General features: G+C 41.2%; 2 protein-coding genes across 3 annotated transcripts; one reads left to right on the top strand and one right to left on the bottom strand.

The window, feature by feature from the left end:
* Positions 1–4,694: 4,694 nt before the first annotated feature.
* Positions 4,695–7,227, bottom strand: LOC141586286 (F-box/kelch-repeat protein At3g23880-like). 2 transcript variants are annotated; one of them, XM_074407460.1, is made up of 3 exons: positions 6,991–7,185; positions 5,174–6,511; positions 4,695–5,101 (listed from the first exon to the last, which is right to left on the bottom strand). In XM_074407460.1, the coding sequence occupies exons 2-3, from the start codon at positions 6,413–6,415 to the stop codon at positions 5,090–5,092; spliced, it is 1,254 nt and encodes a 417-aa protein (XP_074263561.1). In that variant the 5' UTR covers positions 6,416–6,511; positions 6,991–7,185; the 3' UTR covers positions 4,695–5,089. The 2 variants fall into 2 exon arrangements, 1 of the variants encoding a protein (XP_074263561.1); XR_012519495.1 differs by having other exon boundaries at positions 4,695–6,287; positions 6,991–7,227.
* A 10,692-nt stretch (positions 7,228–17,919) lies between these two features.
* On the top strand, positions 17,920–19,760 carry LOC141586285 (F-box protein CPR1-like). Its single transcript, XM_074407459.1, has 2 exons — positions 17,920–18,008; positions 18,488–19,760. Exon 2 carries the CDS (start codon positions 18,620–18,622, stop codon positions 19,697–19,699), a length of 1,080 nt encoding a protein of 359 aa, XP_074263560.1. The 5' UTR covers positions 17,920–18,008; positions 18,488–18,619; the 3' UTR covers positions 19,700–19,760.
* The last annotated feature ends 4,629 nt before the right edge of the window (positions 19,761–24,389 follow it).

Raw genomic sequence — 24,389 nt, 5'->3', positions numbered from 1 at the left:
TTTGTACTTCAAGCCTACTAAATATATACTCCCTCCGTTTCGGTCATTTGTTATCTATTTATTTCGGCACAAAGACCAAGAAAATGAGAAAAAGAAGAAAAAAAATAATGATAAATAAATGAACTATTTCACATGTTCACTTGCCAATATCACATAACCCACTTGTCCATTTACTTAAATTTACCAAAAGTAGAAATAGATAACAAATGAGTGATACAGCCTAAAAAGAAAATAGATAACAATTGACTGGAACCGAGAGAGTAGTTAATTAGTACTACACACTTTTTGAACTACTACTTTTATGGAATTTTTGTAAATTTGCCATTACATGACGAATTATCAGTGGTGGAGTTAGGGGGGTTAGTAGGGAAACTCGGCCCTTCTGACAGTTGAAATTTTCAGAATTTTTAGTTAAAATTTTTTCAAGTGTACTTTATATCATCACCAGTTCACCCTCCCTAAATTTTTTGCCCCCTAAACTTAAATCCTGGCTCAGTCACTGCCAATTGTGACAACGAACATATTTAGTCTAGTCACCTCATAGTCATACTCACCTTATCATAGATGTGATTGATTAATTACTACTCAGTACTCACTCGTTTCTAAAATACCTTCTAAATTATCAAAATAATACTCCGTATGATTTAGGAGATGGATGTCAAAAAATAAAAGCAGTCATCTCAAGATAGTAGGACAAGTTAGTGATATTTATGTACTAATAGAAAATACTAGGAAATATTGAATTTGAAACCGTTGAAAATGGTAAATATATGAGAAAAAAAAGTATTCCCTCCTATTTTACATAACAGATGAAAAAAGTACTCCCTCCTATTCTACATAACCGTCCCATTGTGAAAATGGCACAAGAATTAAGAAAGTGAGTTTAGACCCCACAAAACGAACAATGAGACAGTTATGTGAATAGACGGAAATGGAATTGAATTTGGACCACACAACACTTACCAAAAATAGACAATGGGATAGTTACCCGACTAGACGGAAATGGATAATGAGACGATTATCTGGAATAGGAGGGAGTATTTGTCAAATATGAAATAGTCAAATAGTCAAAAATAGAAAGTAGTTCAAAGACAGGGAGTACTCAGTAGCTTGTATAAAATGTTGCTTAAATCTAACATGAATTTATTTCTCGCAAACAAATGCTAGTTAACAGGTTAAATCTAGATAAAGTTTAATGTGCTGGGACTAATTGGTCGTCGTCTAGGTTGCACGGACACTCCTCCTAATCAGCGTTCCCGTGTCGGACACCCGTGTCAGACACGACACTCGTCGGACACACGTCAAAACGTGTCGGACACTTGTAAAGCCGTGTCTAACTTTCATCTTTTATTTGGGCACGTGTCCGACACGTGTCCATGGTATTTTGAGCCGTGTCCATGGTATTTGGACACACCTCCAAACGGAATCAAGTTAAATTTAAGGTAAATGACGAGAATTGTTATGTGGTTGAATTTGGTAGGGAAATAAGCTGAATTGAAGACAAATGATGTTCTTTAGACTAATAATGAAATGTCGAAATAGATTGATTATAAGTTGGTTTTGTTTTGGAGATGAGAATGAGTTAACGTAAGTTTTACTCACTTATTTAAATTTAATATTCTCAACTTTTTCAAAAAATAAAATCACACATATATAACTATAAAATATATATTTTATTAAATTTAAATGACGTGTCCCGTGTCCTAAATTTTATGGGATGTTGTGTCACGTGTCAGTGTCGTGTCAGTGTCCGTATCCATGTCCATTTTGGGGCAACCTAGGTCGTCGTTCCATGAAACCAGTTTCATTTTATCTTAGATGAAAAGGAAAAGTGTCCAGAATGTCATAATTCCAAACCAACTATTGTAGAGGTTAATTTGCCTCTTAAATATGCTCAATTCTTCCCATCACAAATTGAGCTCATACTCAAATCGGCAATACATAGTTAATTACACTCACTGTTTTAATCAGGTTTTAACATATCACATATATAACTCAATTGAAGTGTGTGATGTAAGCTAGTTTAAATTCCTTTCACCAACACGACGGTATTCCTACTTTCATAATATGCCACAATTATTGTCACTCTTCAGTCTTCACAACCAATTGACTAACAAAAGTAGCAAATTGAGTAAGTAAACCAAAATCACAGGCAAAAGAATACCCATAAAATCCATAAAATCTACAAGTAGATGAATATTGTTCAAAAATTTCAGTGTTGTAGTTGCCTTTGTTGGACAAATCATAGTCCAATCCATTTGAGTTGAATAAATAGTACACACCCTTTGTATTAATGACATTCCTATATTAGTTGGCCAACTCTCTGCACGCATAGTCTTGCTTGACAAGGTAGTACATATTAATAAACGGTCCATTGTCAACCATATTAAAACTATACTATATGGTCCTTTTGTCAATTATTTGTGTACAATAAACGACCCCTCAAATAATGGATCAAGAAAAAGTTGAGGGAGTGATATGGTCAACCTTAAGACCAAATAAAGGATTTTATCAATAGTTTCATCTTCCAACTATACACCGGTACATCTAGACCTGATAAACGGGTCAATTAGGTTAGGTATAAATCGAAAGTTTCAGTCGGGTCAATTTTAAATTTGTAAGAGTTAAGATCGGTTCAAGTTTGGTCGGGTTACTTTGAATTCGGGCCAGCTGTTATCAAGTACACCATCCTTCCAAGTTCCAATATTTTCGATTTTAGTGAAGTGTACTAGTTTTGTCTCTTGGGGTACACCTAAACCTGGCAAACGAGTCAATTAAGATAGGTACCGATCAGATAATTCTGATCGGTTCAAGTTTGGATTTGCGAGAGTTAAGATCGGAACGACTCAGGTTCGATCACTTCAGTATACCAGTACGCCACTCTTCCAACATTTTCGATTTTATTAAAGTGTACTAGTAAAAAATGAGTTACCGTGCGGTACAAAGTAAAGTAGTGGTGATCATTAGTCAATATTTGGACTTACGAGATGGGTGTATAGTTCCAAAGACAAGAAAGTTGATATAAGAGAATAAGAAAAAGATTTGGAAAAAGGAGAAGATGATTTAATTTCGGAGTATTGTGAATTGCTCAAAACTTGTTAGAAATTAAAATATTGGTGAATCCAAATCGATTGAAGGTTAATGGAAAATTAATAATGGATACAGTAAGATTTGCGTAGCTAAATCCAGCTTGAGGCGAATCGTTAGTTGTGACTCAAACCCAATTATGAGTAGACAATAATTTTGCTCAATATTGATTCAATTGAGATTCATTCACCTACCAATCTACCATCTAACTTAAAAAGAATAATCCAGCCTAATAATAAGTCAACCTAGAAATGATCACTTCCAAAGTTGAATATATCTTTTCGTCATAGTCATTTATTTACGTTTAGTTTTGGTATAAAGACCAAGGAAAGTAAAAAGAAGAGAACCAATTATTGAATGACAAGTGGACCAAATTGGTCATAAAAGACATTCCCAAAATAGAAAGGTACTCCCTCCGTCCCGGTCATTTGTTTTCCTTTTCCATATTGGAGTGTCTCAGTGAATTGTTGTCCTTTCTATTTTAAGAATGAATTTGATGAGTAATTTGATCATTCACACTCAATTTGTTCCACTTGTCATTTTGTAATTGGTCCCTTCTTCTTTCCTTGGTCTTTGTGCCAAAACCAAAAGACAACAATTGACCGGGACAGAGGGAGTATACAATTGACTAAAACACCTCAAAATGAGAAGTTTTTGCTTAAATGAAGTTGAAACCCAAACTATTTAACAAAATAGTGACGGTTTTAAATTATTTACCAAAAATGGGTCCACGTTATAATTTCCGCATTTTTTTTTGATGAGCTCTTAGTTTCTTGCTGTCTGAGACAGCGAGAAGTTGCTTGCCATATTAAGGTGCTTGACACGCTACTTTCGTCCTTGCCGTTCTCCTTGCTCCGACGACCAAATAACGAAATAAACAGAAGAATATATTGAACCTACTTAAAAAGAAATGAATTGACACTAAAACGAAAGACAAAAATCACCAGCTCGGATTAAAAACCTTTATTAGATTGTATATCTTTTAGTTATCGTAAATATCTCGTAGTCATATATTCTAATATTAACATATTTACACTAATAACCTTGCACACAAGTATAAATCCAAAAACAGTAAACATATTTGATCTTATGAAGTAGCTGCTCCTGAGTTCAGAGTACCAGCATGGCCTTAAAAAATTCTTGCATTCTCTCCAGCCGGAATGTAAAGACAGTAGCTATTTTCCTGATACCAAACCCGCCTTCAAACGAGGACTACAGACTATAACCCGCTTTATAAAGACCATTTTCCTTCCGTCCTCAGAAATTCCCCAAAGAAAGGGCCTACAAAAAACTTCTCAGTACCCCTAATCACTCCTTTATGTATCTAACACGAAAAGTGCCTAACAAAGCGGATATCATCAAGAATAAGTCACAATGGCATAAACAGACAGAAGGTCATCCGTAGCAAAGACAAACAAACATCAACAAAAATTTGGTGACTGTGATCAATCCCGGAGCATTTTTGGACGATTAAATGAAACGAGGAAACTTCCTAGCATGTCTGAAAACGCGACATAAGATTTCCATTTATCGGACAAACAAAATGGAGAAAGAGGATTTCCTTACCATAAGAGCATTAACCATAGCTCCCCAAAATTTCTGCAGACAGAAGAATCAAAAGCTTTCTTGATATCAACCTTAAAAATACATCTTGGAGAAGAGTTGTTCCTACAATAAACGTTCATTGATTCGCGAGCTAACATAATATTATCAAAATTTAACGCTTAGAGACAAAACCAATATGTTCTTGGTCAATCAAAGTAGAAGTTTTTGCTTAAATAGTTAAACGGGGTTGAAACCCAAACTATTTAACAAAATAGGGTGGGTTTCAAACTATTTACCAAAAATGGGTCCACGTTCTGGATTTTTTTTTAAAAAAATCCATACATAAGGAGTTTGATCAAATACTTTGAATGGAAATGTAAGTATGAACTTCTTCATAACTGAACTTTAGAAACCCAATCTGTATACCTTCCTTGAAACAATCTCCGACGCTACACAATCATTTGAATGCCTATTCAAATGAAAAATTGGCATCAGGCAAAATACAAGGGGCAAGTTGATATCTGGACAATCATCTGGATACCTGAACCAAGTTGAAGCTACGAGACCAGCGAACACCTTTTCTGCTAATTTCACGCAAAACATATTCAACCGTGTTTTGTTTGTCATCTTCAGCATGTTTACATTCATGGTGGGGTGACATGAAATGCTTCAATGAGATTAGGCTCTCCATATAACCCCTCCTACTGCAAAAAAAACCCTTGCTTCCAGTGCGCTTAAGTTGTTGGATGCCAAGCTCGTAATGGAACACTTCTCTCATGTTTTCCTTTTGTATATTAACAAATAACTCGTTGTCATTTATCCAAAAGTGCGATGGTTCAATTCGGTCATGGTCCGGAAAGTTAACAACAATTGCCTTGGTCCAAATACAATCTTTGAGTACCCATACATCAATAAACCCACGAGGGAAATTTCTACTACGATGGAGACAGCTAAGGCAAGCTTGCCATCTGGTCGAGGATAAGAGTTGATGATCGTGGGTATGACTATGAGGGTCTTCATGTCCACATTTTGGAATGGGAAACTCCTTCAATACCTCCTCTCCCATGTCAAATGATAGCAAGGTTAGCTTGGTTTTTCCAAACTCGACTTCTTTATCAAACAACCAATTACAAATTCTTCCATTTGCATTTGAAGTGCCTTGTCCATATAATCCGTTAGTGCATCGAGGAGAACAACTAACATATAGGTTTCGCCAATGTCCATGGCGCAAAGAGTAAAGGTTCACCGTGCAAAGATAGTTATCTTTACTCGGGAAGTGAATAGTGACAACCTTGTAGTCATTTTGAATGGGGTCAAAGCCAAGTGCTCTTTTCCCCATATATGTCGTCTTTGTTGGGCATGGTGGCAGCAAGACGATCTCTTGAATTAACGGGTTACACAATAAGATCTCCTCCTCCTCCCTCCACAAATGAAAGCAAATAATGCCATGACAGGAGTTAGATATCCCTATTGATAGGTCAGGTAAACACTCGAACTTGGTTGAAAATCGGAAGGAATTAGCTTTGGTGAAAGAGTACAAACACGGGCTATAAGATTTCCTAATAGAGGAAAACATGTAATCAACATTGTCCAACACTTTAGACGATGAGGTAGTTCGAGTAAGATAATTCTTCATGGCAAATTGATGGTCATTCCTGATTAGACGAAACCATGATTTGCACACAATTGTGAAGCGTATCAACGATTTAACAGGAAGGTAACACAAAATCTCTGAAACCAACTCTTCTGGGATATTAGTGGGTCCTCCGCTTTCATCACCCATTGAACCACCAGCAATTTCCCCAATAACGGCACCAAAATTAATAGTCTCTAAAGCAAATTTACTTAATTAATTGTGTGTCAATCCACCCAACAATTTCTGTTTTCAATTGAAATAAACCCAATTTAATTAATTCCGTATCGTATTCGTATATCAAAAAAACACAAATTCTCATTATAGACGGACACTATCTATAGACGGATACCATTTTCCCTCACAAAATACCCATTTGCCATAAAGTGGGAAGCACATGGGGTGCCCCACCTTGTCCCCCTACCCATTTTATTAGAGGCCCGTCTGTTCGCCCCACCCGTCTATACCAAAACCTATTGAAAAACACAAATTCTCCTTATAGACGGACACTATCCGTCTATACATATAGACGGATACCATTTTCCCTCACAAAATACCCATTTGCCATAAAGTGAGAAGCACATGAGGGTGCCCCACCTTGTCCCCCTACCCATTTTATTAGAAAATGATAACACGGGAAATGCAGAAAGCACATACAGAGTATAACTATACAAAACTCATTACGGAAAAACTAGATGAAAATTGAAAAGAGAGATGCGACGAACCTTGACGAACGATGACACCCCAAATTTAAGGGTTGGCTTGGTTTGGATTGGTGAATCCTGAATACGAATTAGAGGTTGCTGGACTTGGTGTTTTGGTTTTTGCATTAGTATTTGGGACAATTTTACGTTTTTTTTTTTGTAGGTAAGAAAATTAGGTTGATCCTATAGGGTAGGACCAATCTATCTTATTCTTTCGAATGAGAGAGGTAAGTTGAAGCCACCGGCTATCAAATCACCTTGAAAGAGTTGAACATGAGTGTCCAACTGAAGCCATGAAGTCAGCAATCTTATTGGTTTCACGAAAGCTAGAGCTGATCAAAAGCGGGCTTGGGCCGGGTCTAGCCATTAAAAAAGTGTCCGACGTGCCGTATTTTATAGCCCGAGCCTGCTCAGCGGGCCATTTTTCATTTTCCATACCCGCCCACTTCAAGATAGCGGGCCGGCCTGCGGGTCTGACTAAAATAAAATACAAAAATTAGTATTATATTAAAACACGAGTTTATTATCGCTACATCCCCTAAATCTAAAGAATTGTCATTAAAAGCTTCTCCTTAAAAAAAATATACGGAGTACTAATTTTCAAAAGATAAGCTTACTAGATTTTGGAAAAAAAACACAAGTTTGGCAATGTTCTCCTACAAACATCAAAAATTCATTTTTGCCTCGGTATTTGTGCGACAATGTTAGCGGTTACATACACTCCCGTGTAAATACTTGAAGATAATATATTTATACAACAATCCCATTAGCATGTCCATTCTCGGAGAATCTTTATACGACAAGTGTAAATACTGACATCTCTCACTTATACGTAAGGTATAAGTTTCATTTGCGGTACCTAATTGGTTTAGAGTGTACAAATTGCAAATGAAATGAGCAGAGAAAGTCCGAGGATTGAGGGTTTTTATGAGGTCACTATTAATAGCGGGCCTAGCGGGCCCCCATGGGCAATTTTGCTTAGTCCAAGCCCGTCCATTTATTCTAGCGGGCCTAGTTTTCTTATCCATTACCCGTTTAATTTTTTATTTTTCTTTTCCAAGCCCGTTATTTTAGCGGGCCGAACAGGTTGGGTCAAACGGGTCGGCCCACACTTGATCAGCTCTAACGAAAGCTGATGGGGCATATTCTGCACCGCTGACCAAGTCAACACACTGAGCAAGGTCAAGGATATCCACAAAGAAGTCAACGCTTAGATCGCTTAGCCGATGCAAATGATCTACTGATAGCCAAGGTCTCGCCAGACATCGCCACAATGGACACATGTCCGCGTACTCACATCCAAGACCCTCCGACGGCTGCCGTAGTAGGTCCATCGGCCGAGGGTAGAACGGTCTTTCCACCTAATAAGCCACTTGGCCACTTGGCCACTACGCGACAAATGGTGAAAGCCTATAAATACTCCTCAACCTTCATTGAGGAAAGGATCCCACAACTTAACCTAAAATACACTATTCATCTGGTAATATCTCCCTTATCTCTCTACAATACATTCCTAGCCAATTAGTATACAACTTATACCTCTAAGTTCACCGACTTGGGCGTGGAGTGGGTACGGGTACGCTTGGCACAAAGCCAAGCCCTCGCCTGTTCATTGTTGCGGAAAGGCCGAGAGAGGCGATAGGAGCGAGAAGGGTTCAACCAAAGACATTATTCTACAAGCCACGGGTGGTAACGATACTTGCTCTGGAATTACACCCGGAACAATTGGCGCCGTCTGTGGGGAGAGACACTAGAAGCTAGTCACATTCATTCCCAAAAAAAAAAAAAAAAAAAAAAAAAAAAAACCCACCCAAAAAGCTAAGAAAATGTCTAAACAACAAGATGCAACAGAATCGACGAAACCGCATTTTACCAAGATGATACTTTCAACACTTCGAGTCATACACCCTCCACCGGTGGAGTAATCCAACCGGAGTTCGGGATGCCATCAATACCCGACACGCCGCCGCCAAACCAATCGTCACCATCATGGGACATGTGGTTGACGTAGCTGCCGAAAATGCTCCTAGACCTAATTAGTAACACGCCCGCTCACACCGTCACGCCGACAAGAGCGAAACGTCCGGGAGACCAGGGCCCAAAACGTGACTCCGAGAAACTTGAACGGAGCACTAGGAGAAGCCGACCCGCCAAGTCGCCGGGAGCCCAAAGTGGGCGCGGTAGACCTAAGTCCTTCCCGCACTCGTGGGAGGACAGCGTCCCCGCCGCACGAACGAGGCTCACCCCGAAGGAGCCAGAGGAGTCCGACTCAGCAGAGTTGGAGAAGAAGTCCGAGCCGAAGAAGGAGCCCCTCCCGCTACGGGGAGGAGCCGAGGTTAGGGACGCAAGGAGCCGATCGCCGCGTGTCGTTCGGACGTGGTCGCGCGGCCCCTTAACGCCTACGTCCTAGAAGTCCCTGTGCCAAATAAGCTCAAGCCGCCACCCCCGTCATACAAGGGGATGGTGATCCAGTCGACCACGCTGAGGCCTTCGAGTCTTACATGTCGGTATGGGAGCAGCCCGATGAGGTCTGGTGCCGAATTTTCCCAACAACTTTGCATGGGATGGCTCGGAGCCGGTACAAAGGGCTTCCCGATGGCTCGGTGTACTACTACGCCGACCAAGGGCGCTTTCCTAGCCCAAGACTCTCGCAATAGGAGAAGGGCCGTAGAGACATCCGACCTCCCGACCATCGACAAGAGGGGGCGAGTCTCTCCGGAGCTACGTGAAAAGGTTCGATGGAAAGGTCCAGCAGATTCGAGAAATTAATCCCGAGCTGGCGGCCTTCGCACTGATGAAGGGCCTCCCAAGGGGGGCCTTAAAAAACGAGCTCATCAAGAGCGGAGGCCTGGGCCTGGACGCCGCCAGAAAGTTGGCCGACCAAGCCATCAAGGTAGAAGACTACCACAAGACCTGGGAAGATCCCCGCGAAGCCGAGCAATCAGGAAAGAAGGGTCACAGGCAGGACAGTCAGGACGAAGGACGCCGCGACAACTTAGGCTCGCGGTCCGACAGTAGACGCCGTGAGAATAACAGATCACGGTCGGACAGATCCGACCGGAAGCAAGACTCGGCAGGCGCCGGGTGGAATTCAGGAACGTACCACCAGAGGCGGTATAGTGAAAAAACCCCTCTCGTCGTATCAGCCGCCGAAGTCTTCGCCCTGAGCAAAAACGAGGGCCAGAAGTGGGAAAGACCTCCCAAGCCAAAAAGCGACGGTGACACGAGCCAATACTGTGAGTACCACGGCCACACCGGCCATTTAACCAACGACTGCCGCCATCTGAAGAATGCCATAGAGGAGCTGATCCGAAAGGGAAGCCTCGGCAAGTACGTTGCAAAAGGCCAAAAGACTGACGCCGGCAGTTCAGATAGGAAGTCCGTCTTCGAGCGGATAGGCGTGATTCATGTTGTCATCGGGGGCAACGAAAACGGAGGGTCCGCTCATGGGCACAAGCGGCACCTAAACGAGCTATATCAGGCCATCAACTTTGTGCCCAACTCAAGGATCCCCTCTGCAAGCATCCCCGATATAACTATCGGAAGAAAGGACTACGAAGGGGTCATCGCCCCTCACAGCGACCCGCTTGTAGTCAATTTGGACATATCCAACCACCTGGTCAAGAGGTGCCTGATTGACACAGGTGCATACACGAACATCATGTTTAGAGAGTGCTTTCTCGGCCTCGGCCTGAGGATCAAGGACTTAAGCCCCTGCACCAACCCCCTATACAGCTTCTCTTGGGGCCGGCCGGTGCCGCTGGGATCAATTAAACTCCCGGTGACGTTCGGCGAGAAGAACGCGGCTAAAAACATCCTAGCTGAGTTCGTCGTCATCGACGGCTCGTCCGCCTACAACGTTCTCATAGGCCGAGTCACCCTGAGCGAGGCTGACGCAGTGATGTCCATCCGGGCCCTAACGCTGATGTATGTCTCGGACCGGGGGGAAGCGCATAAGCTCGTCTCCAAAGACGAGAAGGATGAGGTGGTCAACGTCCAGATAGCTGCCCGAGGTTGCAACATGCAATCCCTCAAAGAGGCGAAGAAGTCCGAAAAAGGAAAAAGCCCGTCCTTACAGCAGGGGGGCGACCTCATGGATACGACTAGTGGCTGATTTGAGGGATGTACCTGTGATGGGCCGTTAGGGCATTGGTAGTCTTGTAAAATTTTATGTAGCTACGAGGTGTCCAAGATGGTCGTGGACACCCCAACGCATGTTTTTACCTAGTGAAAAACCATCCACGCCTTCCATCAAAGCAAAGTTCTTCCCATCGCTTATTTATCGAGAAACAGACGCCGCTCACACCGTCATACCGACAAGAGCGCGGCCTCCATCAAGAGCCTAGCGCCGTCGCAGATCACCCCAAGTAGTAGACGCCACTAGCCACCCCAAGAGGTTTGATGCCGTCGCAGCTCCTCCAAGTGGTAGACGCCACGTAACACGCTATCAAGAAACAGTACGCCGCCACACTGTCATACCGACAAGAGCGGCAGCCTCCATCAAGAGCCTAGCGCCGTCCGCAGCACCCCAAGTAGTAGACGCCACTAGCGACACCCCAAGAGGTTTGATGCCGTCGCAGCTCACTCCAAGTGGTAGACGCCACGTAACACGCTATCAAGAAACGTACGCCGCTCACACCGTCATACCGACAAGAGCGGCAGCTCCATCAAGAGCCTAGCGCCGTCGCAGCCACCCCAAGTAGTAGACGCCACTAGCAGTCACCCCAAGAGGTTTGATGCCGTCGCAGCCACCCAAGTGGTAGACGCCACGTAACACGCTATCAAGAAACGGACGCCGGCTCACACTGTCATACCGACAAGAGCGGCAGTCTCCATCCAGAGCTTAGCGCCGTCGCAGTCACCCCAAGTAGTAGACGCCACGGCAGTCACCCCCAGAGGTTTGATGCCGTCGCAGTCACTCCAAGTGGTAGACGCCACGTAACACGCTATCAAGAAACGGACGCCGGCTCACACTGTCATACCGACAAGAGCGGCAGTCTCCATCCAGAGCTTAGCGCCGTCGCAGTCACCCCAAGTAGTAGACGCCACGGCAGTCACCCCAAGAGGTTTGATGCCGTCGCAGCTACCCAAGTGGTAGACGCCACGTAACACGCTATCAAGAAACAGACGCGCTCACACTGTCATACCGACAAGAGCGGCATTCTCTCGTCAAGAAACCAAGTTGCCGCTCACACCGTCAATCCGACAAGAGCAAAGAATCACCCTCGTAAGGCGGATACCATGACAAGAATTGGCCATCGCACACTACACTCGCAAAAACAGACGAAGTGTCTTGGAAGCGTTGAAACACAGTTGAGATACGCACTCTAAAACGGCCACGGCCAAGCCGAGGCGGAAACAAAAGGGGCGCTCAATTAGGAATACAGGAAGACAATTCTGACAAAGATGAGATAAAGACCTCGGCCAAGCCGAAGGCGAAAGAAACGAACCATTATTAGAAAAGTTACAAATTACAAGTGAAAAGAATACGGACGACGGCCGTCCCCATAGGGATAAGCCGAAACACAACCTACCGAGGTTGTACAAAAAGAAGACAAAAACTACTATTATGTTCACGTACAAAGAGATAACGGGAGGAAGGGCCGAGTAATCGCCCCCCGGACAATGCAAGCAGATCTGCTCAGAAACTTGTTCTCACCAAGCAACACATGGTAACATGTGAGGAGTCAAACAGACTGCTGTAAACTTGTTCTCATCAAGCCGCATCCTCTTCTACGGGCAACCCAAAGAAATATTCTAGCGGCCTCGGCCTCGGCTTCGGCCTCACCGCCCTCATCCTTTCGGCTTCTTCCTTAGCCACCCGAGCCCTCTCGGCAAGAAGAGTCGCTTTCTCGCCAGCCGCCTCCTCTCCGTCTTTGCCTTCACCGCCTCCTTGGCCTCCTCCACCGCGGCTTTCTCCTTAGCCTCGAGCTTGTCATCAAGCAACGCGTCGAACCCGCCCCACGGAAGGAACCATCAAGAGGGAAAAGCTCCCCGATAACTTCCCTAGCATCTTCGGCCAAATCCCTAACTTGGCGCACGGTTTGGGAAGCATGTCGGTTTGCGATCTCGATGTCCGCCTCTTTCTCGCTTGATGACGGCATCTCCGCCCGAACCACCTCCGCCCGAGCCTTAAACAGTCCCGGACTCGTTCCTCTCGCTTAAGGTAGAGGTCGGCGCGCCCCCGAGCGAGCTCACATTTCCTCGCCAGCCCGCAGCTTCGGCAGCCGCAGTCTCGGCTTTAGCCCTCTCAGCAAGGACCTCCTTTTCAGCGTCCTCCCTAAGTTTTCTCTCGGCCAAGAGCGTTTTCTCAGCTTCTACCCTAAGCCTCTGTTCATTAAGGAGACCCAACTTCGCCGCTGCAGCCACCTGCTTAGTGGCATTACGCTCATGAACAGCCCGAGCCACGGCCTTCTCTTGCTCCCTGAGACGAGCAGCGGTAGCCACGTTCCACCTCGCCAGCTCCCTAATAAGCTTCGTGCCCTCCTCTATAAGCTCGGAGACGGAAGCCTTCTGGGATGAAGGGACGATGGTGGCAATTTGGCCACTAGCCTCGCGGGCCGGGAGACAAAAGCCTTCTCGGGATGAAGGGTTGACGGTGGGTGCCTTGATCACCAACCTGTGCGAGGGACCCCACCGCCTGCTGCCCAACGTGAGCAATAGCCGATTGCGGCTGATCTGCAGGAATTCAATTGAAACATCAGTATCAACACCGACTTATCAGAAACACCTAATGGTTCGGCTAAATTTAGGCCACAAGCCAGATAGGTACCATGTTTGGGCTTCTTGGCCGGAGGAGGCACTTCCTTGCCCGCGGTAGAAGCTGTTCTCTTCCTCCTACAGATAAGAGGAGATCCCTCCGCATCGTAGTCCCCCTCATCGGGAATTTCAACAACCTCCACCTTCTTAGGGGAGGGGATGGGAGGTGGAACCGGTGTCGACGCCGCGCCGCCGAAGGCGTTGTTTTCCGCGTCCGACGCACCACACCGCTAACAACCCTCGCCTGCGCCTCCTCCTTGCTCAAGACCTTTAGCCGCTGTTCCATAAGATCATTCGGCGACACCTGCGGTCATCGGGTCAAGCCTTGGGATGCAGGTTAGCGACGGTTTTATCTTTGTGCAGCCCCATTCTCCGAAGAAGATCCTCGATAGGTCCTGGTCCAAAGTGGTCTACAAAAGAAACAAAGCAAGAGTCAAGAAGAAGAAATGAATCGAGATTCGAAAATAAAGAAACATCAAGAGCGGCGGTGGGCCTCACACCGACCCCACTCACCCCGTGCTAGGGCCGGTATGAGGCGACATAGCAAAGCGGCTCATCCTCGAAGAATGATCTCGCGTCGGGGAATCCATCTTTTCGGCACCCCACCCTTGTCCACCTCAAAGAGCCTCATGGCCGCCTTCTCATCCTCCTTCGAAGGACCCCGCTAGCATCCATTTTAAGACGCTTCCGAGTGACCCATCTGTCATGCTCCGCCCTAGTCTCACACCGCAAATTAACCTGATCTTTGGAAGGAACGGGCAAAATGGATAGTCATTCGGCACTTTAACATACACCCACCGACCCCGCCACCCTTGTAAGAAGAGAGTTTGTCAACAGAGACGTAACCCCCGCTTCGGTTTGTACGCTGTACCATCCAACGCGGCCAGGGAGTGACGGTTTGAGATGATGAAGACGGCGGAATAAATCCACCGTCGAGCCTCTCCCTTAAAAAGACAAAGCCGAGACGAAACCAATTATGGTCCTCATGGCCAGGGTGCGGTTGGGCAACAAAGAACGTTCATGGCTCTAATTATGGCCACAACGTACCCATTCAAAAAAACCGGAGCCCGTACTCCAAATGCCGCAGTACACGCCAAGATGGCCGGCGGAGGGCAAAGATACTGACCTGACCCTCCCCAGGGATAACAATTTCGTATCCCCTACCAAAGAAAAAATGATCCTCGAAAAGTTTCCCGCCGAACAACGGCAAGCTTACGGGACCAAGCACGATCAAGGCGGATCTTACGGACATAGCCGTGATCCATGACGCATCTTGTCTCCCCTCACTAGGACGAGACCTTTCCATATCATCACCAAAATCATCACCAAGATCACCAAAAGAGTCGAATCCTCCATTCCTCCGAATTTGAGGATCAACTTCAGAGAGAAGGAGACCTAGGACCCCCCGACGCAGTTTACTAGGCCCAAAGATCGCAGAAGACATGGTTCACAACAAATTATTAGCAAGGAAAATAAAGAGTTTGCTTGTTTACCTTAAAGAAAAACACTCGCCGGATCAAATACTCCGGAGATTAAGAAGAAGAAAACCCTTGAAAGTTTGGAGAGATGAAGATTTTAGAGAAAAATTTTCGAAAATAAAATGGAGGCCAAAATCACGGAATAACTACCCTATTTATAGAGAAAAGCCCATGAAGAAGGACCAATCAGGGCACAGCCCATGAAGCGTCAACCAATCAGCGAACACACACGTGTCAAGCATGCAACCGCGGAATGTCAATCGTCGCAACAGTTGAATGTCAATCAATGCAACAGTGACCAAACGTCTTCAACACGCCTATTCACATCTCTTCGACTGTTCATCTCCCTCAAACAAATTCCTAGGTATCTAGTCTCCACGGCTTCCGACAAACCAAGCCAGGAAGCACGGCGGGGCAATCAAATTCAACCGGACTCTCACCCTGGTCTCGGCCAATGTCTTGTTCCTTTCCACATCGGTTACCCTTCACGCACCCATGTGGAGGGGGATATGGTATATGGTACGGAATAACAAAAAGCCACGCCGATACACAAGAAGACGCCGATACTGAGAAAAATTTGCGAAATTTACTTAGTGCGAATATATGCTCAAGATGCATCGGAGCCCATACCACGGCATAGACTACGCTGGGGCAAATTGATGGGGCATATTCGCACCGCCGACCAAGTCAACACACCGAGCAAGGTCAAGGATATCCACAAAGAAGTCAACGGCTTAGATCGCTTAGCCGATGCAGCCCATCGGCTGATAGCCAAGGTCTCGGCCGACAGCCGGCTCGCCGGGGGACACATGTCCGCGTACTCACATCCAAGACCCTCGACGGCTGCCGTAGGTCCATCGGCCGAGGGTAGAACGGTCTTTCCACCTAATAAGCCACTTGGCCACTTGGCCACTACGCGACAAATGGTGAAAGCCTATAAATACTCCTCAACCTTCATTGAGGAAAGGATCCCACAACTTAACCTAAAATACACTATTCATCTGGTAATATCTCCCTTATCTCTCTACAATACATTCCTAGCCAATTAGTATACAACTTATACCTCTAAGTTCACTGACTTGGGCGTCGGAGTGGGTACGCTTGGCACAAAGCCAAGCCCTCAGTTCGTTCATTGTTGCAGGAAAGGCCGAGAGAGGCGATAGGAGCGAGAAGGGTTCAACCAAAGACATTATTCTACAAGCCACGGGTGGTAACGATACTTGCTCTGGAATTACACCCGGAACAAAAGCAATGTTTAAAAAATGAAGGTCTAATTTCACATCCTTGATAATGCTAGAAATTTTCCACGGAATTTGCCAAGTATCTCGAATCGAGATAATAACACATAAGTTATCATCTTCCACAATTAATTTTGAGATTCCTAGAATATATGCAACGCCCAAAAAAATGGTTTAAAGCATGTTGTGAATAGAAAAGGTATAAAATAATATTCTCCTTGTCTCCATCAATAAATATTTATTTTCATTTTGGGTCAAATTTACGCCTGATAAATGGGTCGGGTCAGACCAATTCGGGTCAAATTACTTCCCAAGAAATTCATCCAGGGCATCAATAGATATTTGACGGTAATCCTTTACACTAAAAAGCCATCTATAAGATAGAATGTTATACAGTATTAGCTTAGGTGTGAGAGTAATTTGGCCATATAATTTTGATAAAAAGTGAAATTTAACTTAATTTTTTATTTTCAAGCAAAATTACACTAAAAAATTGAATTTCATTCATCAATACAATTTATAAGTATACAATAAAACTTATTAAAAATTTAAAATTGTGTATGTAATTTGTTACACATTGTTGGAAACAAATATTTGAATGAATTAAATAAAATTGAAAACTTGTAAACGTACTCTCATATGTAGGTGGATTATAATAAAATTAGTAGAAAATATTAAAAATATTCTAAAAATTATGTTAATAATTTAAATAAATACTTTTAAAATGTTAATAACTATTTAGTGTACAATGAACTTATATATAAAATGATTTAATGATATGATTTAAGTTGAAAAGAGAAATTGAGTTAGATTTCACTTTTTGCCAAAGTTATGGAGACTAATAACTACATTTGTAAATTATGGAGCTTAATCTTACAATTGGCTAAAGTTATGAGGGTTAATTACCACTTTCACGTTTTACAAAGGTTCGTTGTTGCATAGGCTCTTGGAATAAATAAGTTGTACACGGTATTTTAGTGCAAGAATAAATTACATTTTAAATAGGTACTTGAAAATTTATTTTTTATACTATCAACATTTTATTCTGAAATATGCTAAATAATTATAAAAATTAAGAATAAATATGTTTATAATTAAAATTAAAGAAAATAAACATTTGCAAAAATACGCTAATTAGACCCGTTTTTAACCCGAATTCCATCCCAAAACCGTATAAATCAGACCCATATAAACCCGAAATTGACTCAACCCGTATTTTACCGAGTCCTTAATAACCAAACGCAAGATTGTGTTTGTTTTTTTTTGGTACAAAATCAAAATATTAGTATTTATAGTATAATATTAATGCAGTAGAGATCACCTGTCCCACTTTTATGTTCCATCTTGTGTCCCATTCTCCTAAGATCTTGACATATCACACTCGAAATAATAAAAATGGTAATATTATACATCAAAATGCTAATGTGTCATTAGAAGAGGCGATGAGATATAAAATGGGATATGACAAATTGACAATTGATAAGAGAGAAAAAAGGGGGTTTTTCTTCTGGAGTAATCGCTGCTGAGATCTTGTACGTGTGGATAACGGTGGATACAATAGAAGGTATGTTATTGTTATTCACCTCCTCGCTTTGTTAATTTGTTCAACACTTATAATTGATTTTGGGATTAACAATCATCGCCTTGATTCAAATTTAAAGAATGAATTGATCCGTATTATTTATGTTGTTTATTTGTTATTCTTCGTCCCGATCATTTGTTTATCTGGTCCTACATTAATTAATTATAATAAAAAATGTTTATCTTGTCGTCTTTGTGCTTAATACAAAAAGCAAAGTTAATAAATAATCGGGACGGGTTGAGTATCTTGTATGGAGGAGTATGTGATACCAATACAATAACAATACCAACGAAATTTGGAGGTCAATTGAAAAAAAGGCAGCTCTAATTACACTGTGTTCAATTTGATCTAGTTTACTCAATAATACTCTGTAATATTTTGTATACTTTTATTATGAAAGATTTCTTTGATGAAACGAAAAAATTTCTGAAGCTTTTAATTAAATTTTGAATATTCAACAGAAGAGACATGGGAGATGAATGCGGAGGCCCCACTAGTATTCCACAAGAGTTGGTTTCGGAGATTTTGTGTTACGCTTCACCATTGTGTGCAAATTATGGTTGCGTCTTATCAGGAACGACCATCCATTTGCCATGAAGAATTATCTTACTCGAATTACTTCATCCTCTAGAGTGTTGGATAATGCTGATTTTATGTTTGACGTACAAAGATCTAATAAACCATGTTTGTACGCTTTTAATGAAGCAAAAACCTTCCGTTTTCTGAAGAAGTTTGTATGTGTGCCTGATGTTCCAATAGAAGTGTCTAATTCATGTCATGGCATCATTTGCTTTTATTTATGTTTGGAGGGTGAGGTCTTGTTGTGTAACCCAGCAATTGAAGAGGTGTTGTTGCTGCCACAATGCCCAAGTATGTACAATATGAAGGCGCTTGGGTTTGACCCGATTAATAATGACTACAAGGTTGTCGCATACCCCTACTACTGTAATAGGAACTACCCTTGCAGAGTGGATGTATACTCTTTACGCCGTGGACATTGGCGAACTGTGCAAGTTAGTGATTCTCGATGCAATTTCAGTTTAATAGCAGAAGCTGTGGCATTAGGTGCAAATGGTAGAATGTGCAATTGGCTGGCATATGAAAACATTAATAAGACCAACATCATCGTATCGTTCGACGTGGTGGAGGATGTTTTGAAGGAGTTGCCTATGCCGATATGTCATCTCCCTGGAACTTATGAACATCAATTGTTATCGTCGACAAGATGGCAAGCTTGCCTCAGCTGTTTTCCGAAAAGAGGGGATTTCAATGGCCGGTTTATCGACGTCTGGGTACTCAAAGATTGGATTTGGAGCAAAGAGTTGGCGGTTAAATTTCCTGATCACGAACCTATGCGGCCGATTAACTTTTGGTTGAACGAGCATGAACTACTTGTTGCAATACAGAAAGCAGAAACAAAAGAAGTATTCCATTACGACCTTGACACACAGCAACTCAAGCATACTCGACGCAAGGGGGAACTCGGGGATGGTTCAAGAGGCTATGTGGAGAGTCTGGTCTCCATCAAGAATTTGATATCTCTATACTATGAACGTAATAGGAAAAATGACGACCAAGAAGAAGCTTCCGGTCAAGAAAATGATGGTCGATATATCCTCCGTGAAGTTAGGAGAAAGGGTGTTCGCTTGTTACCGAGCTTCAAACTAATGTAGAATCAATTATGTAAGGAAACAACAACATTGATATATCAATCAATTGTGACGATTCCTATATTTCTTTAGTGTTTCTTTAAAGATTAAATACGAGGAAATGTTAAAATTTTGATCTTAAGAGGCCGGCATGATGGTTACCTTTGGCTTATTAATCATGGTATTCAGCCTGTTTATTTTCAATCATCGGTGACAACCCTTGGTGAAGCTGATAAGTTCATACGATTAAAATAATTGAAGAAAGTGGTTGGTTCAACATTAGAATGTTGCCGTCTTTTGAACAAAGCAGGTAGGGCCTTGTTCTTCCGAAGGCAGCTAGTGCTTGGTTCATGCCTTGGACCGTGTTGGGTTTTCCTACATGTTAGCAGTGATCGATATGATTAAAATAATTGAAGAATCAACAAGTCTATTATACCTGACAACAAATAATATAGAATTGTTCAATCCATAAATAACAACAGATTTACAACCATGATTTTCTCAAACAAATTGCTCGACCAAGTTACATACATTAATGACGTAGCATATATTTAGGGTATTGCTCTTTTACATACGCCTTTTACTCTTTCACATACGTAGTTTACAATGTTACCCTTCTCATTTCTTTCTCCTTTTACCCATTCAAAAAAAATTCTCCCTTTCATAAACCCCCTTCACCATTAAATTACCACCATCTATCTCCATTAACCACCACACACCTCCATTAACCAACACCTCGCCGGAAACCCAAAGTAAAACTAAAATTAAAAATAATCAATAATGATTTTGAAAAAAAAAAAGAAAAAAAGAAAAAAGAAACGTGTTGATGAACAAATAACAGTAACCCAGTAACCCCTCCCCAACACTCCCCCTCCCGTGCACTCCCCTTCCCCCTCATTATCACTCTCCTTCTCTAGCTGCTCCGACCACCACCGTCCTGTACCATATCCCTGCTCCGACCACCGTCGTCCACCATGCCCTTGCCCCGAACACCACAGTCCATCAAACAAACCACCATGTCTTCCGCCATCAACATAATTGAAGAACTTTTAGTGTGATTATAAACCCTAATTTTAAGACAAAATAATTAATAAACAATGAACAAGTTTTTAATAATTGCTAAACAAATTAGTATTTACTTCATTAATTGAATAATTTGAAGAATTGTAATCCATTGTTCAAGTTTTAGAAGAATTAGGTTTTAATTTTAGGGAAAATGGTATATAGAAAACCTAATTTGTTTAGATTTAGGAAAAGGGTAGAAGATGGAAAATTTATGAAAAAAAAGTATGTGAAAGAGTAAAAGGCGTATGTGAAAAAGCAACACCGTATATTTATAGTGATTGACGAGATTGTTTGTGGTAGGTTATAGTAAGAATTAAGATTGCTAATCTTGCGTAATTTTAGCAGTACTTAGTGTTGGAAGTAATGCAAAGCTAATAATGTTGTCTAAATACATTACATCATAGAGAAGCCTTCTATTTTCCTCGTAAGAGAATCTCTACACTTTCTCCACTACTTGCATGATTATAGCCACTAACTTCATGTTTAGGCCACTAACTTTGTGGTTATGGTGTTAATTAACCACTATAAATAGAAAAGTGTAGTCATTTGAGAAATATACATCTTCCATATATCTCTACTACTTCTCTATGATAATTTTGAACATACCATATGAGTTCCAACTCCTAATGGTTGACTACACAACTTTTAGGAGTGTTGTGTGACCTTAGGGGACGACGCCTATATCGATTTGTACCGTAGTCGGGGCGATTTCGTTTCTCATTCAGTGGCCTCCATACCACGACACAACAACAAATATTCTCTAATTATATCTTCGCCCCTATAGTGATACTATATTTCCAACATTTGAGAAACGAAATTTTATCGCTATTATTGTTGTTGTGTTCATTATTTTTGTCATTGGAATTATTTCTATTGGCCAAAAATATTGTTCTTCGGGTATAAGAATCAGGCCGCGGAGGGTGAGACAACAGTTTGTATTTTGGCCATAACTCGGTCTCTAAAGCTTTGTTTGAGGCGTGTAAGATGGCGTTGGAAAGATAAGAAGAAGGGCTACAACTTTTTAGTTGAAGCCGTGAGCAGATTCGGTCATCTACCATCCTTAAAATGGACAACAATGTCATGGTAGTATGCTGAAAGTTTTTAGGAAGACTTATAAAAGAATGGTATTATCTATAATTTTATTGCTCAATTCCATTCTTGTGGTTAAGGTATGTTCTCGAGACTTTCCTTTAAAATATTTATGATGATAAATATGAAGGTTTGGTCAAATTATATATGCCTTAATCATTCGTATGTTTAAACTACTACTTTATTTGGTATGATATGTCTATAATCTTGGCAAAATTACTCTTTTAGTAATTGATTTCGAGATTATGTGAATGAAATTGTTCCAAGATTTTGAATGACAAAGTAGCAAGAATGATTGAGTGACCAAGATATTGTTATGTGTATAATATGTTTATGAAGCAAAATATTTCACACATTTGGATTGATTTTTTAGTTTTGATTATGCACTACTACAAATCCAGGCAACCACAACGGCCCTTTAACAACGCTTATTGACGAAAATCACCATAAGACGTTGTAGAATGGATGGCGCGAATTTTACTAAACTTAATTACAACGGTTATGTGTTGTTAACCGTTGTTATTGGTTTTAACAACGGGTCAAACTTGCACAACCGTTGTTAATATAAAAACTAATAACAACAGTTTACTCTGTAATACATTATAACCGTTGTTAATAATTTGGCGCAAAATTAGTGAAAAGTAATTACAACGGTTATATTAAAACCCGTTGTTAATACTTTTTAACAACGGTTTTCTAATGACCCGTTGTTAATATATTCTCTAATGACAACGGGTTTATGTGTAAAAACCGTTGTCAATATTTTCCATAATATATACCACACAAACACATAGATCAGCTACAACCACAAACACAAACACAAACACAAACACAAACACAAACACACAACCCACACTCTTTCTCATCGTCTCTTTCTCATCGTCTCTTTCTCTCTTTCTCATCGTCGCTTTATCATCTCCGTCACTGTTGTTGTCATCGTCTCTTTCTTTCTCTAATTATCAGGTAAATATCTATCGCTTTATGATTTTAGGTTTTGTCATCTCCGTCATTATTGTTCTTTCTCTAATTATTTTATTTGCATGTGTTTTTCTCGATCATTATTGTTCTTTCTCTAATTATTATTCGCTTAATTAGTTTTTCTGCGTTAGTAAAACAAATTAAATAAAATAAAACAAAGAAGAAGATGATGGAGAGGAATGCATAAACTTAATTAATTGATATATAAATACATAAACTTATTTCATTGCTAAAAATACAATTCTTAAATGTTCATAGAGAGATGCATTCTCTTCTATGATATTCATCCTCTCCTCGTCATATAGTTGCATTATCTGCGGCTCTAACAAGCCATTTTTTTGGTGTCCTTGAGTGCGATCCGAGCTTCCTCAAGATAGCTGCTGTACCTCATCTCGATATCCAGCAACCGGCGTATGAAACTCTTGTTGTACTCAGTCATAATGCATGTATAAGGAATGGTATCATTCATTGTTGAAGGAAGTTTAGAGTTTATTAGGTTTTAAAGATTTAGGGTTTAGTGTTTAGGGTGGAGATAGTGATATAATGGAATGGTTATTGAGATAATGCATGAATTTATACTTAGTAATGTGTCGTTTGAGTTGTTTTTTTAATTAATATGTTTAAGAAGTTGTGCCGCATATCCTGCTTTAAATCTTATAACCCTTCTCATTCCATATATTGTCCTTTCATATGCAGGGATTTGGCTCATTCCATATATTGTCCTTTCATATGCAGGGATTTGACAGTAATAATGCATGCATCGGAAGCATAAAATAATGCATGCATCTAGTAATATATATATATTTTTTTAAATCAACAACAACGGTTATTTAAAAAAAAAACCGTTGTCTTTAGTTATAACAACGGTTTTTTTCTATTGTAACCGTTGTTATAACTTTTCCACCAAAAATTAGTCACACTTTCCACAACGAATGTCTCGTAACGACAACGGTTTTTAACCGTTGTTAATAGTTTTCACAACGGGTTTCTTAGAAAAACCAACCGTTGTTAAAACCTTTAACAACGGACGCTTTAACAACGTCCGCTTTTTTATATAACAACGGTTTTTGACCATTATTATAGCTTGTATCTGTAGTAGTGATAAGATGAACTAAAATTGATATTTGAGTTATGAACCAAATGTGGGGGCTAAATATTTTGTTTTAAATTGATATAGTATCTTGGATATGTGTGACAAAATATGGAAATGATTATTTGTCAAAGCCTCATAAAAGTAGACTATGGAGAACATAATTTGACAATGATTATGTGATATCTAAAAGTTGAGATGATGAATGAATGAATAATGTGTTGAACGATTATGTTTGTCACTAATTTGTGGCGTGATAACACGTTGGGGAAGACAATCAACTTATTTGATAAATTTATTCATCAAGTTTAAAGTTGATATCTTATAATTTGTAAAGAGTATGTATATCTTTGATTGTAGGGGTGTATAGAAAATGATAATCGCATGTTTTATACGTGACTAATTGAACCAAAATTAGAAGTATTAATTTGTTGGATAATGACGTCAATAAACAATGGTTGTGTAAGGTTCAATTATTTATGTTTCATTTTG

This window comes from Silene latifolia, chromosome 6 (assembly GCF_048544455.1).
Source record: "Silene latifolia isolate original U9 population chromosome 6, ASM4854445v1, whole genome shotgun sequence".
NCBI lineage: Eukaryota > Viridiplantae > Streptophyta > Magnoliopsida > Caryophyllales > Caryophyllaceae > Silene > Silene latifolia.
The sequence above is the reverse complement of the archived record's forward strand: the minus strand, read 5'-3'. Positions and strand labels throughout refer to the sequence as shown.